The sequence below is a fragment of the Patagioenas fasciata genome, chromosome 18 (genome assembly GCF_037038585.1).
Source record: "Patagioenas fasciata isolate bPatFas1 chromosome 18, bPatFas1.hap1, whole genome shotgun sequence".
Taxonomy (NCBI): Eukaryota; Metazoa; Chordata; class Aves; order Columbiformes; family Columbidae; genus Patagioenas; species Patagioenas fasciata.
The window spans coordinates 12,232,981-12,247,234 of record NC_092537.1 but is presented as its reverse complement, the minus strand read 5'-3'; the positions used below and the strand labels follow the sequence as shown (position 1 = coordinate 12,247,234).

Below are 14,254 nucleotides of genomic sequence, written 5' to 3'. Positions count from 1 at the left end.
GGGCTGTGGGGCATTGGAACAGGCTGCCCAGGGCAGTGCTGGAGTCACCAGCCCTGGAGGTGTTTGACATGGGGTAGTGGTGGACTTGGTAGTGTGAGGTTTATGGTTGGACTCAATGATCTTGAGGGTCTTTTCCAACCAGAATACTTTTCTGATTCCGGGTGTGTTTAAGGCTGAGCTGGAGCCTGGTTTTTGAGGGGCTTGGAGAGGTCTGAGCAGCAGGGAGCCAGCCGGGGGGGTGGCAGAGGGACGCAGGTTGAACAGCAAGTGGGGAAATCCTCCTGTCCCTGCAGGTCAGAGTGTGGACGCGACCAAGGATCTTCGGTCCCCCCCTGGGGGTTGACATCGGAGGAATCTGCGGAGACACCCTCTGGAGCAAGGGAAAGCCCGGCTCTTGCGATGGCGATGGCGAGTGTGCCGGGTGCTCAGGCAGGCCTGGGAAATGCCCAGTGCTGCTCTGGCACTGGTTGGGAGGCAGGAGCCATCCCGAGGCAGGAGGGGCTGAGCCCCCTGGTGTCACTGAAGGGGTCACATCTCTCCGCTCCCCCGGGCTTTCAGCTGCCATTTCCCAAGCAGTGCGAGCGGGACGAGGGCGTCGCTGGTGCTGCTGGGGTTCTCGGGAGAAACCTGCCTCTGGCTTGAGTGTGCTGAGACAGTCCAGCTCAGACTGGCTTGGTTTTCTAATGAGGGAATTTGTCTTTCTCCACAGGCTACGCAAGCCAAGAGAGGTTTAAGCAGTAAGTGCACTGGCCTGGTCTCCTTTCACTGTGCGCAGGTGCTTTGGTCTGCTGGGAATGCCTGGGGCGGAGGAGGGGGACACTGGGGTGAGGTGGCAGCCCTGGCTACCGCAATGGTCACCATCCTTGTGTGGAAGGTGCAGCTCCGTGAGAAGCCGGCGAATCCCCCCGTGGAGTGCCCAGGCCAGGGCTATGCCCATGTCCATCATCCTGATCTCTCCCTGTGTGTTTCCAGTTGAACCCCGTTTTACAGCCGGTGGGAGAGCCTTGAAGACCAGCGCGCGGGTCACCAAGGAGTGAGTGCCTTTCAGATCTCCGCGTGCTCCCCACGTCCTCCTGACCTGCCCCCTCCTCAGCTTCTGCACCCGCTCGCTGCCCCGACAGGTTGCTTGCAGAGGTTTGCAACGTCCCTGGAGAGAACAAGGCAGCTGCAGGGGTGAGCCCAAACGTGGGGAGAGAGCCTGGATGTCCTGAGGGCTGGGGCTGAGCTCTCTGGCATCACTGGTAGGAGCAAAAAGCCAGGAGAGGGGAGTGGGTGGCTGGTGGGAGACGGGCTTCCGGGTACCGAGGATGGAGCAAAGCCCGGGGGCACCCGCTGCTGCAGCCCAGCCTTCCTGGGTGTGCTTCGGCTCCAGCGTCGTAGGAAGAGCCCTCACCCAAAGCAATGGCCTTGGGTGTTCCTGACACTTCTCCCAGAGGCAGCAGCAGGATCTCAGCACAGGACTCAGGGCTCAGAGCGTTTCAAGTACCGAAATCCCCCCGTCTCAGCCCCCGTGAGCTGCAGCCGCGGCCCCCAGCACCAGCCTCCCAAGGGAGAAGCAGTGCTGAGGCATCCGCTGCACTCGCCCTGTGCCCGTCCTCATCCTCTTGCTTTCCAGGACAAGGACGACCGGGACTGGGATTTCCTGAGGACATCGAAACCCAGTGCTGGCCCACAGAAGATGCCTGTAAAACGTGGCACTGAGTGCAGCTCTGAGACAACAGCAGAACAGAGCAGCAGGAAAGGTAAGCAGGTTGCTGGATGCCTCCTCCTGGTAAGAAAGGAATCGGCAGCCTGGCTGAGTTTGTGTGAGGTCCCAGCTGATGAAATGGAAAGCCACCCAGTCCCATCTCTGATTAAGCAGTGTGGTCATTTCTAGAGCAGCTTGATAACGGGGTCTGGTTGTGCCACAGATCAGGGAGTGCCCCAGGTTACAGAACTGGCCTTTCCTTTCCGGGAAGGGAGGCTCAGATCTTCCCTTGGGCCTCACCCGGCCTGTTGTGCACCGTGCCAAAGGACAAGTTTTTGTGGTCAGGATTTGGGTGGCTGTAGCATCCCCGGTCCACGGCAAAGCCCAGCTGGGGCACTTCTGGGAGGGCTGTGTTACAGGCACTCGCCTCTCTTGTTCCTGCAGCAGGGACGCTCATGGGTCTGATAGTCACCTCAAATGGCCTTTGCCCCGATAAATCCACTCTGGACACCAGTAGCAGCCGGTGGGTTGGGGCAAGAGCCAGGGTGTGTTTAGAGCAGGGCCTTTGGGTGAAGAGGGGCTGGAACAATCTGATTGGAAACTTGCAAAGCTCAAGAAGCTCCTGGTGTTGCCGGAGCTGGAAACCCCAGTGTCAGTGAACCCCAGCCATGTCCCAGCAGTGGATGCAGGGGCGCAGAGCAGGCAGTGGCGCGTTGCCGCTTTGTCACTTGCTGTGAGGTTCAGTCACGGAAAAGACATTGAAAAAGGACTTTGTAAATGGTCCAGGGAGAGAAGAGCAGGTAGGGCTGCTTTGATCTCTTGTTGTTTAAAAAACCAAACCCCACCCTGCTCAAACCTCCTCCCAGGGGAGATCCCATCCCCAGAGCTGCCCCCACGCCAGACGCCCCTGCGCACCGTGGCCCCGGTCCAGAGGAAGAAGACGTCGATGTTTGAAGATGCTGAAGACGACGACCTGTTGCATGTGCTGAGACGTGGCAAAGGCCCAAAAAAAGAGTAAGGGCAGTGAGGAGGCGATGGCAGTAACGCAGGGGGTGGGCTGAGTGTTGAGCTGGTGCCACCGTGCTGGGGGGGGATGCCGGAGTTTCTGCCCGTGGGTCCCAGCAAGGGGCAAGAGCAGCTGGTTTGGCAGAGAAGAGCCAGAGCAGCCTGGCCAGGCTGTGTGAGGAGGGACAGCCCTGCCTCTGGGAGAAACCATCTGCCACCGTGTCCCCACAGAGCGGAGCTCCGGCCAGCGCGCTCCACGCTGGACGGCTTGTTCGGACGAGGCTCCGCGGCCAAAGTCCTGGAAAAGCCAGGTACGGGAGAGCATAGGGAGTGCAAAGTGGATAAAAAGTCCCAGAAGTAGCCAGGTGAGCCCAGCCAGGGACGTTGGGCAGGTCTGCAGAGGTGACAGCATTGGCTTGGGCTAGCGAGCTTGATTTCTCGTGGCCTTGCAGGGGAAATGCCCTTTGTGTCGGGCTGAGCAGGGCGGTCAAGGGGCTCTGGGTCAGCGGGGCGGAAGGCGGCTCATGCACAAGGGTTGTGCTCTGCCCTCGAGGCAGCCTGGGAGGAGGAGGAGGAGGAGGGGAGGGCTGGTGTCTTTGCAGCAGCTGCTCCTCTGGGCGCTGACTCAAGGCTCCTTGTCTGAACAGAGGAGGAAGGGCGCGGGGACAAGAAGGAGCTTGTCTTCGGAGAGTACAAGCCCTCGATGGGCTCCAGGCCCGCGGTCCAGCCAGCGGTGGGGCAGTTGGTGAGGTACGGTGCTGTGCGTGTGTCTGGAGCGTCGCTGTCCCTGAGGCGGAGCAGGCAGGTCCCCGGGTCCCCTCGCAGGCAGGTCTGCAACTGCTTCTCCTTCCTCAGGTTTTCTGCCAACAGCAGCAGCGAAACAAACCCAGAGCCCCGCTCCACACCTCGTCCTCCCCGCAGACGGAACCCCGTGCGGAGGAGAAGGGCCGGAGTCGACTGGCTGGGCTGGGAGGATGAGGATTTCATGGAGCCCCCCAGCCAGTCCAGGGCTGCAGAGGAGGCAGTGCCTAAACCCGACCCAACGGACTGGATGATCGATGCTTTGGCTCCCAGCAGAGCTGAAGAACAGGCCAAGGCACAGGAGATAAAGGCCGAGACTATGGAGACCCAGCAGAAGAAAGCCAAGCCCTCTGAGACTGAGGAGAAAAAGGCTGAGCCCTCGGAGGCGCAAGAGAAAAAGAACAAACCCTCGGAGGCCCAAGACACAGAGGCTGAGCCCTCAGAGACTGCGGGCGAAGGGCCGGGTCCCCGCTCTCCCGGCAGGTAAAGGCCCGGTCAATGGCCGCAGCGCTCCCGTCTGCTCCACGTGTGGCTGCTGCAGCAGCAGCTCTCAGCAGCGCTTGCCTCAGATTGACCCAATTCGTGTTAAGCACTTTCTGGTATCCAGTTGGGTAATGCCGCGGGTCTTTGTCCCGCTGATCCAGCCCACAGTCCCATTCCCCTTGGCAGGTTCAGACTTGTGCTGTCCCAATGGGGCTCAGAAGGGAATTGCAGCCCCCGTGCCTGGAGCGGTGGGCAGGGGGTGTGAGGTGGGAGTGCCCGGGGAAGGGGGCAGATGCAGCCAGGGGAGCACCAAGAACGGAGCTGTTGGGGTCTCTGCTCCCTCGGCAGCCAAGAGGCTGAATCCTGCCTTTCACCTGCGAGGCAGGAACTGGTGTTGAGGAGGGATCTTGTCTTTCGTGGCCTCCTCGGCTTGACCACATCGGGTGCTTTTTTCTTGCAGCCAGCTGGCCGCCTCCCCAGCAGCATTGGACTGTCGGGCAGAGCTGCTGAGCGCCCAGGCCCGTGTGGCAGAGCTGGAGAGCCAGGTGAGCCCCAGCGCCTGCTGGATGGGGCCCATGGGTGACCCAGGGGGAGGAGAAGGGGCCATGTCTGCTCCTAACAGCATCAGGGTGACGGGAAAGAGGAAGAACCTCCCTGTGCTGAGATGCCAGCAACGGCCACCGACTGCTGCTGTGGGGGTTCTGTCCCTTTGCCACCACATCCCCAATCAGGACACCGCACTGCGCAGCAGCAGCAGAGGGCTAAGGGCTCAGAATGCAGAGAGCGAAGCAGCCCCTGCCTCCATTTCCCCAGGTGCACAGCAACACCGATCGCTGCTAAATCCCCATGTGCCCCTTTGGGTGCAGAGTGCCAGGTACCTGAAGGAAAGCAACACTTGTTCGGTGCTGTGACCCCTCACGGGCTCTCTCCCGGCAGGACCTCAGTGACCATAATGAAGGACAACTACGGGCAGCAGGTGGAGATGCTGCGGTGGCAGAATGAGCAGCTGGTGGCTCAGCTGCGGCAGGAGCGGCAGGACACGGCGCGGGATCAGGCAGAGCTGCTGGCGCAGCACCAGCTGGACCTGGAGCAGCTGTGGGAGCAGCACCGGCTGGAGCTGCAGCAGCTGCGGGAGCTGCAGGGGTGAGAGCGGCACGAGCGGCACATGGTGCCGGTGCCCCTGGTCTGGGTGAAGGAACCAGGGGATGGTTTGGGGAGACAGTGAAAGGAGAATGGAGAGTCCAGAAGCGCTGGATTGAGGGCAGCCCAGTGGCTTTTGGAGTGGGGATTTGCTTTGCAGGCAGACACAGGGAGATTTGGCTGGAGACATCATTCTGAGGGAATGCGTTGCCTTTTGAAAGATGCTGAACCCCATGTTTTCTCTCCCCCAGATCCCTTTTATTCAGAACAATGACTTTGGGCCAATGAGAAATCTGATTTTGGTATAGAAGCCCATAACCCCCAGATGTGGTCCATCCCAGATGGGGATGGCAGCCCGTGGGACGCCCCGTGACAGACCAGCCTGCCAGCTCAGCTCCTGGGACCTGGTTCTCAGCCCCACGACCGAGCCTCTTCCACGGTGCCCGTCATGGGGAGCACCAGTTTGTAACAGCCCGTGGTGGGCTCCTTCCCCGTGTCCTGCAGGGAATCTGTCGCAAGAAACACGAGGAGCAGCTCCAGCACGTGATGTGGCTGAAAGAGCGAGAGATGGATGTGCTGACCGGCACTATTTCACATACCAGGTACCGACAGCCCGTGTCGTACCCCCATGTTGATCGCTGGCCGCGGTGTTCCCTGACCTCCGGGGAACCAGGCCCGGAGCACAGGAGGAACAGGGGCCATCCTCTCTCCCACCCGCTGCCCCCAGGGATGCTGAGCTGTTGTGTAGTGTCTGTCTGTGCTCCCCGAAGCAGCAGCTGCATCTTCCTACTGCTCTGCTCTGATCCCGAGAGGTTCGGGGCAGGGCTGCCCGGCCCATGGCCCGGCACACGTCCTCCTCTCCTTCGCAGTGATCCTTCCCCTGTGGGTCTTGCTCAGACTGCGAGGTTCTGGGCTCTGTAGGAGCATGGGGAGGGGTCCCCTTCATGGGGGACCACGGCACGAGGGAGGCTTTGGGAAAACATGGAAAAGAAGCTGAGATTTTAGTTGATACTGGAACGTTTGATTTGGTTTTGAATCAGGCATTGATACCATTAGATGAAGATTTTGTACCTGTGGTGGGAGCTACTGGCCAAGAAGACAAAGCTTTCTGCAACAGCCAATCCAATAGAAACTGGAGAAACAAATTGGAATTCCTAAGTTCTTATCTAAGCCCGGGTCTTCAAAACCGTAACGGAGACGAGACTTAGGAAAACAGTTGCAAGCAATAATAACATACAAACAAGGTGAAGTGACAAAATGGAATTCCTAAGTTCTTATCTACGCCTGGGTCTCCAAAACCGCTACGGAGATGAGACTTAGGAAAACAATTGCAAGCAATAATAACATTCAAACAAAGTGAAGTGACATTCAAGATAAAAGAGCAGCCACGGAAACCAAAGAAGACCGTATGCAATGCACTGCAAGTTTGCTGAATTTGGTGAGATGCAGTGGGTATCGAGCTTCACAACAGAAAGCCCAGCTGATCCAGCACCAAGTGACTTATCTGGGATTCGAGATCTCCGGAAGGCACCGGAGCTGGGGATGGAGCGACAAGAAGCTGTTCGCCGGACACCAGAACCTGCAGCGGTAAAAGAGCTCCGGGCGTTTCTTAGAATGACACGTTGGTGCAGACTTCTTGTTTATAATTATGGACTTTGAGTAAAGCCTTTCTATGAACCGTGAAACAAAAGGACTTCCAAGTTGAATTGGACAAGAGAAGCATCTGAGGGCATCTGCACAACTAAACAAAGAACCTGGGTCTCCCAGATATCACCAAGCCATTGGAGTTATGCTCACACAAAAGGCAAAGCGTTGCTCTGCGTGTTCTAGCACAGCAATTAAGAGCTCAGAACCGAGCGGCTGCTGCTTCCCTAAGCAATCAGATGCAGTGAGCCAAGGCTGGCCTGGATGTCGTGGAGCTGTGGCAGCTCTTGGACTCGCTGTACAGGAAGCTCCTGAGTTCACCGTGGGACAGAAAACGACTGTGTAAGTGTCCCATACAGTCCCAACCGTACTGGAACAAAAAGGCACCCATGGGTTATCTCCCTTGAGATTCCTGAATACCAGGCGGTACTGGTGGAACTGGATGATGTGAATGTTGTCGTTACCAACACTGTCACTGCAGCCCCTTTCCTCAGTGGGTCTGTTTCAGAGCCTGTGGTCCAGGATTGCTTGGAAACAATGGGAGCTGTTTCCTCCAGCAGACGGGATTTAATGGAACAGGCGCTGGAAGACGCCGAAGACTCCTGGTTCACTGATGGAAGCAGCTTTGTAAAGCAAGGAGTAGATAGAGCGGGGGATGCCCTAACAACTACCCACGAGGTAATCGAAGGCAAACCTTTGTCTCCTGGGACTTCTGCCCGGACAGCTGCACGTACACGAGCTTTAAAATTATCCAACGAGAAGAAGATTAATATTTGGACAGATTCCAAGTGTGCTTTGGGAGTGGTGCGTGCCCATGGAGCATTTGAGAAGGGCCACATTTATTAACAGCACAAGGAGAAGAGATTAAATGTGATACTCCAGTTGTTGGAAGCTGTGCTGTTACTAGGAAAGTTGTCACCATGCATTTCAAGGAGCATCAAGAAGGAGACACTGATCAGGAAATTGGAAATAAATTGGCAGCTCATACTGCGAGATGAGCTGCTGGGAAGAGAGAAATGAGAGGGATGTCTCTGAGCCCGGACGGCTGCCTCCTCGAACCAACATCAGTAAACTCTGCCTTGCAGTGTGTTAACAGAGACCTTCTCCGGTTGGCCAGAAGCATCCCCTGCTCAACTAGTAAAGCTAGAACAGTAACTAAAGCTTTGTAAAATGAGACCGTACCCCGATTGGGGGTACCCGCTGTGATGTCCTCTGCTAGGGGGCCCCCTTTTGTTGCACAGGTAGTGCTGCAAGTCAGTAAAGCATTAGAGATCGATTGGCAGTTGCAGACTCCCTGCAAGCCTTAAGCAAGTGAGCAGGTAGAAAAGAAAATGAATCATTTAATGAAACAGCAGATAAACAGCATTTGCCAGGACACTAACTGGAAGTAGAATCAAGCACGGCTCACCAGAGGAGACGGCATGAACAGCCCCGCCAGGAGCTGCCCAACCACCCTGTGGCACCGCTGACCGCAGCCCAGGACCTCGGTGCCCCGACCGAGGGTCTTTCCAGCACCCTGAGTGAGGCTTCCATGCGCTGCAGGTGGGAAGGGACTTGCGGGGGGACAGCTGCGCTTGTACCTTTGTCTCCAGAGGCTTGGGATGGTCGGGGCCTGGTTTAGTGCCCCTGTATATAAACCTCAGGTATGAGTTGGCCTCTGCATCCTCTGCAGGGGCTCAGCAGAGCTCTCTGAGCCAGGGCAGTGCCCGGAGGGGGCAGGAGGGGAGAGGCAGGTGAGTTAAAGCCCGTTTGCCCTGGCTTTGTGGTGTCCCCATCCTGTGCCGTCAGGTCCCTGCTGGCTCTTTCCCCAGGCAGGGACGCTCTTGGAGGCTTCCCCTGCGGGTCTTGCTCAGACTGCGAGGGTCTGGGCTCTGCAGGAGCATGGGGAGGGGTCCCCTTCATGGGGGACATGGCACGAGGGAGGCTTTGGGATGCTTCTCTTGTTGGTGAGTGACACCCTGGACTGTCACCCTGTTTCTGTGGCCCTGCCTGGGATCATTCCCACCCATCCTTCCTCTCTTCTCAGGGGGATGATGACTTAGAAAAGGAGAAGATCCTCTTGGCGTCCCTGAAGAAAGCGCCATACACCACTTCATGTCTGTCAGCATCCCGTCCGTCCTTCTGCCCTTCGCCGCACCACGACTTCTCCGAGGTTACGCAGTTATTTCTGGTGATCCCGAGGAAAGTGCCCTACTGCGCTTCACCTCTCCCAGCGTCCCGGCCGTCCTCCCTGCTCCTGACCATCATTTCTGAGAGGCTTTCTTAGAGCAATGGGTTTAAAAGCCCAAGTCTCTTTTGCCTTGTGTTCCCCCTCCATGAGAGACCCCCAGTCTGGCCTGTTTCTCTGCTGTACCTTTTAAGTTGTTTTTTATCTCATAATTAAAGTGTTTTTTAAAGCGCAAACGTCTGAGACTCTGATACCGGAAACCTGGGGCCAAGAACATTTCTGTGACAGTTTGTGCACATGAATCCGCGTGTGGCACTGCTTTGCTGATGGAGCTGGGAAGGAAATACTCGTCCTTCTCTGGAGCCAAAAACCACACGCGGTGGTTGGAGAAACTGCCAGTTTGACCTGGAAGGATGGAGCCAGAATTTGAGGGCAGAAATCAGTTGCCACGGGTCCTTGGGTCTGGAGATTGTTCCGCGATGTTCTTCTGGTTTTTAAAGGCCGTCTTCCAGAAAACAACAATCCCAAGTGAAGTGCCCAGGCTGTTTTTTCCTCCCCACGCATTTCCCTGTGTGATCTGCTCTGTGACCCCGCGTGAGCAGGGCTTGGACTGGGGAATCTGCAGAGGTCCCTTCAGCCCCACCAGGCTGGGATCCTGTGACTCTGCACTGCGGTTCCCCAGCACCCCCAGGATGTTCCACAGCCCACGGGCAACCGCAGCTTTTCCTTTGTGGGCCGATTTCTCAAAAACCCCTGGCTCTTGTGCTGGGCTCCACCTCCCGTCCGGGTACCCCAGGGTGAGAGCGGGGCCTCTCCGGTGCCTTCCGCGGGCTCTGTCCGGTCGGAGCAGCAAGGCCGGCGATGGGGAGGGGTTCCCGGGGAGGGCAGAGCCCGTCCCGCGGGGCTGTGGGGACGTTTCTAGGCAGGCTCCGCGCTAAACAGCCCCGTTGCCGCGGCAGGGGGGCATTCCCAGCCCGGCGCTGCGGTAGACAGACCCGTTGCTACGGCTGCGGGGCCTTGCAGACCGGAGTCCGCGCGGCGCAGCCCCCGTCGCTATGGGAACGGGGTCCCTCCAGTGCGGGCGGCGCGCAGCATGGCGGTGCCCCTGCTGAGTGCCGCGCTGAGCGGCGTCCGGAGCGGGCGGGCGTTCGGCACGGCCGGTGAGTCCCGGGCCGGGGAGCCCCGGTTCCCCTGCGCGGGCAGCGGGAGCCGCTTGCGGCGTGGCGGGGAGAGCGCTCGGGCGGCTGAATTGCTGGCGTGGCCGGCTCGGGGAGGCGGGGGTGGCTCCGGCTCTTCCCGGGCTCTCTCGGCCTCGTCTCTTGCGCTCTGGAGAAAGCGGGAACTCTCTGGAAACGAAGAGATGGACTGAAAGGCAGAGGCAATGCTACTGTTCGGCGGCATTCTTTATTTCATCAGCGCTGGGCAGCACTGGGGATCCTCCGGCTTCAGTCATAATTGTTAGTTATAATTGCCTTGTGTCTTACTGGCAACGCATCATAGGTATAAACTAAGCTCTCTGATTCTAATCAATGCGTTACTGAATCTTCTGTCTCCCTCTTGTCATGCAGAAGGATCTAAAAGTTGAAAATAGCCCTTCTTTTTGCAGGTGCTCAGAAAGCGTTTACCGTGTCATTGGTTAACGATGGGTGCGTCTTTTGTAAGTGAGTCACGGTGTACATGAGTTGAGCAGCTTCTCTCCACTCTCCATTCCCAGCTGCGCTCTCACGCGGGCAGCCCCGCTGCGGCCGATGCCCGGCGAGGATATTGATGTCAGCAACTTAGAAGCGCTGGAAAAATCCCACAGTTTCGGTCGGTCCTTGAGGCTGGCGGAGAAGGAGCAGGAAGCCGCGCTGGGGCGGACGGCCCAGCAGCACAGCAGCCTGGAGCAGGAATGTGCAGAGAGCTGGAGAAGCTGGGAGAATTTTTGACGAGCCTTCGTTTTCCACCTCTGTTTCACAGACTCTGGGGTGCTGTGGGGAAGTAGTTGCCTGCCAGAGGGCTGCAAGAAAAGAGAATCACCTCAGCTCTTGTGCTCTTATTGTTTCCAGCCGCAGCCTCAAGATGCGAACCTTTGGCACGTTTGACTTGTACAGAAAGCACGAGGATGCCATGACCCCGGCAGGGTTGGCGTTTTTGCAGTGCCAGTGGGACAGCTCCGTTACCTGGGTCTTCCGTCAGCTTCTCAGTAAGAAATGGCCCTTGGCGGGGGCTGGGGGAGCCGTGATGCGGCGCTGGGGTGAGGCACAGGGCCGGTGAACGAGCTGTGCCTGTGGGCTTCTGCTTGGTCTGAGGAAACCACCTCTTAAAATGCCATTTTGAATGAGCATTTTCAAATAACACCGAGAGCCTTCACCAGGGTGTGCTGGACCAGCCCTGGTGGGTGTGGGGGGGGCCCTTGTTAGTGATGGGGGACCTTGGGGTTCAGATCTGCGCCGTCTCGCTGACGCTGTCTGTCACCCCTTTACAGATACTGTCCCCTGTCACTTGTGCCCCTCACCCATTTGGTCACTGGCCGTGCTGGGATCACTGTGGTGATGGAATCACTTTGGTCATTCGGATCTGTTTTGGTGACTGATCACTTTCGGCACTAGGATGTTTATATACATTAGATATATATTTTTGAAAACTGAGGGGAGAAAAGGCCATCTAGAGGCTCTCAAGGGCCAGTGCCCTCCCCAGCAGTGTGTGCTCCCCCCACCCTAGAAATAATACCTTGAAAATTCTTCCAGTGCGATTCTCAGGGGAGCCCCTGCTCCCAACGCCCTGGCCCTGGACCCCCCTGACTCCCCCGCCTCCACCAACCCCGTCTGATCTCTGGCCGTCCATGGTGGCCGTGGCTTTCTGGGGGGCAGGGGGTGGTGGAGGCCATGGGCGGTGGGTGAAGAGGGGGCAGCCAGGCGGGCTGGGGGTTGTGGGGCGAGGAAGCCCAGAAGGGGCTGAAGCTCCCGCGGGCACAGGCCATGGAGGCAATGGGGCTGCTGCTGCTCTGCCGGCTCTCAGGGGTTTACAGCTTGGAGAACGTGGCCAGAGCGTCGGGGAAGTTGGGCGGCGTGGCCAGCGTGTTGCTGGGGGTGCACATCTGCGGGGGTGTCAGATCGGTCATGGATGCTTTTTTGGAGTCCCAACCTGCCAGCCTCCCCATCGCTGGAGATCTGGCTGCATCCCGCACCAGGGGATGCTCGAAGCCCAGCTCTGGCGGGTATTGGGGTACCCAGCGCTGCAGGGTCTGGGTGGCGCCCCCAGAACATGGGTGCTGCCTGGGGAGGATCTCCAGCCCAGGCAGGGCCAGCTCGGGCTGCAAAGAACATTTTGGACATCCAGGGTGCTCGAAGGACTGGGGTGCAGTGGGTTTGGGGAGGGGACACTGCTCTGATGCCAGCTGCTCCGTGCAGGGAGCGGTAGGGACGGGGTGATGCATTGAGGACCAGTACGATGGGTGGGGAGAGTTTTGGGGTCCCACAGGAGCCTCTTCACCCAGCTCCCTGTCTCCCTGCTCCACTTCGCACCCCATTAGGGCACAGAAAGTCAGGCAGGGCCCCCCGGGACACGAGGCACTGGCCGGGCCCCACACGGTTCCCGGTACGGGCCCTGCTTTCTGTGTGCTGAACTGAATTTAGTGCCCTCCCCACCGTCCTTCAGGACAGACCCGGCCCTTTTTGAGGCCAATCTTGCCAAAAACCCCAGGAGCTCAGTGTGAAAGTGAGAAGTTAAATGATTCCTCACACCACCATTCAACACAAGAACTGGAGGTTTTTGATACCTGCTTTCTTGTAGGTGTCCTACTGAGCACCAGCAAAAAGCCAAGAGTGTTGCTCAGCAGCACCAACCACATCTGCCAGGAATTAGTCTTCAGAATTAACCAGGAGTAGCAGAAGGCAATCACCAGCCCCACAGACAGCAAAGGAGAAGTCTGCAAGATCCCCTAAGGCTGGAATAGACTGTTGGCATCTGCTCTCCACGGCAAAACCAGAGGAGAGCGTAGAGGGAAAAGAAATGAAAGTCATTGCAAGTGAGAAATGCGTGGCGAAACACAGGAGGTGGCTGACACAAAAAGACCCTCCCAGGAGCAAGCCATGACTTCTGGACCCAGCATCTCTGGCCCGGGATGAAGGCTTGCCCATTGCAGTGCGGCCACTTGGGGTGGAAAAATGGGGTTTGAGAGGGGCTGTTGCCCCCCAGTGTCTTGCTCTGCCTGGAGATCTCTCTGCAGAGGCCCCTGGACAGGACGCCTCTTCCTTAGTCAGCACTGGCAAAAACCATCTGGGGACACGCTCCATCCTCCAGAACTCTTCCTCGTGTGACTCGCAGCTCACGTGTGACAGCGCTGCTCGAAACTTGGCCGTCTCTGAGAATCGGCTTGCTTTGGGATGTGGGCTTCACTCTCAGAGGAATCATGGCAGCCCTGCTTTCTGTGTTGGGGTCTCCCTTTCAGCTATGGAGCAACTTCAGTTCACAGCGCAAAAGGATCTTGCAATGCTGTGTAGATAGCAGCACCGTTTCTGAAGCCTCAGAGGAGATGTCAGAGCCATCAGGCTGAGGGACGGGAATCCCAGCAAAAGATTGCCCGTGTTTCAAAAGGGAGGCAGCCGTGCCCGCTGGAGAACCTCTCTCACAGCTCCATCCCCAGCAAAGAGCTGTCTCTAGAGCAGTTTGTGCTGCTTACAGGCAAGATCACCTTTACATTTAAACCGCCTTCTTGCACAGATGACAGGAAACATACTCTGGTTTATGTCTTTATAGCTGAAAAGGCCAGGACAGTGTTCATGAGGGAGCAAGCGATGAGCACATTTCCTGGTCAGCAGCCACTGGCTCATGCCAATGGTCAAGAGAGGCAGAAGAAATCCCTTCAGAACAGCTCCCTCTCCAAAGACATCCGTCTGCCTTGATTAACCGCAGGGAAAGGCATCCTAAACCAGGCACTTTGGCCTTGTTTTCAGCCCAGGTTCCCAGGTGCTGGTGCACTCGTGAGCCAGTCACTGCACATCTGCCACGAAGGGGAATCGCCTCCGAGGCCACTGTGCCGTGGGGAAAGGAAAGGATTAAACGTCAGGAGAGCTTGATTGAGTACACAACATGGATAAAGCCACTCTCTCTGCAATTAAAACTGAGGGTATTTAATTCAGTAAAGTGAGATTTCATTCCCCATGACTTGTCTGATTGTATTTTGAATCTGGGCACGGGCTGCAGTGACCTGCCCCAAAATATGAGGTGTCACCAGCTACAATGTAGGTGGTGAAGTGGGAAAGGCAGGAGGGACCCTCAGCACCTCCCATCCCGTGGATAACTTCATCACAATGACCAGGGCGGCGCCCGCTGGCTGCTGGGGC

General features: G+C 57.6%; 1 protein-coding gene across 1 annotated transcript; it reads left to right on the top strand.

The window, feature by feature from the left end:
* Positions 1-399: 399 nt before the first annotated feature.
* Positions 400-4,887, top strand: LOC136109479 (uncharacterized). The gene is made up of 7 exons (XM_065852196.2): positions 400-601; positions 1,179-1,742; positions 2,572-2,701; positions 2,924-3,003; positions 3,340-3,442; positions 3,548-3,976; positions 4,437-4,887. The coding sequence occupies exons 1-7, from the start codon at positions 400-402 to the stop codon at positions 4,885-4,887; spliced, it is 1,959 nt and encodes a 652-aa protein (XP_065708268.2).
* The last annotated feature ends 9,367 nt before the right edge of the window (positions 4,888-14,254 follow it).

What these genes read in the sequence shown, in the direction of transcription:
- LOC136109479 (XM_065852196.2), top strand. Translation starts at nt 400, where the DNA reads ATGGCGATGGCGAGTGTGCCGGGTGCTCAGGCAGGCCTGGGAAATGCC. An exon ending in GCGGGACGAGGGCGTCGCTG is followed by an intron (nt 602 to 1,178) that starts GTGCTGCTGGGG and finishes TGCAGGGGTGAG; the next exon opens with CCCAAACGTGGGGAGAGAGC. An exon ending in GCGGTGGGGCAGTTGGTGAG is followed by an intron (nt 3,443 to 3,547) that starts GTACGGTGCTGT and finishes CTCCTTCCTCAG; the next exon opens with GTTTTCTGCCAACAGCAGCA.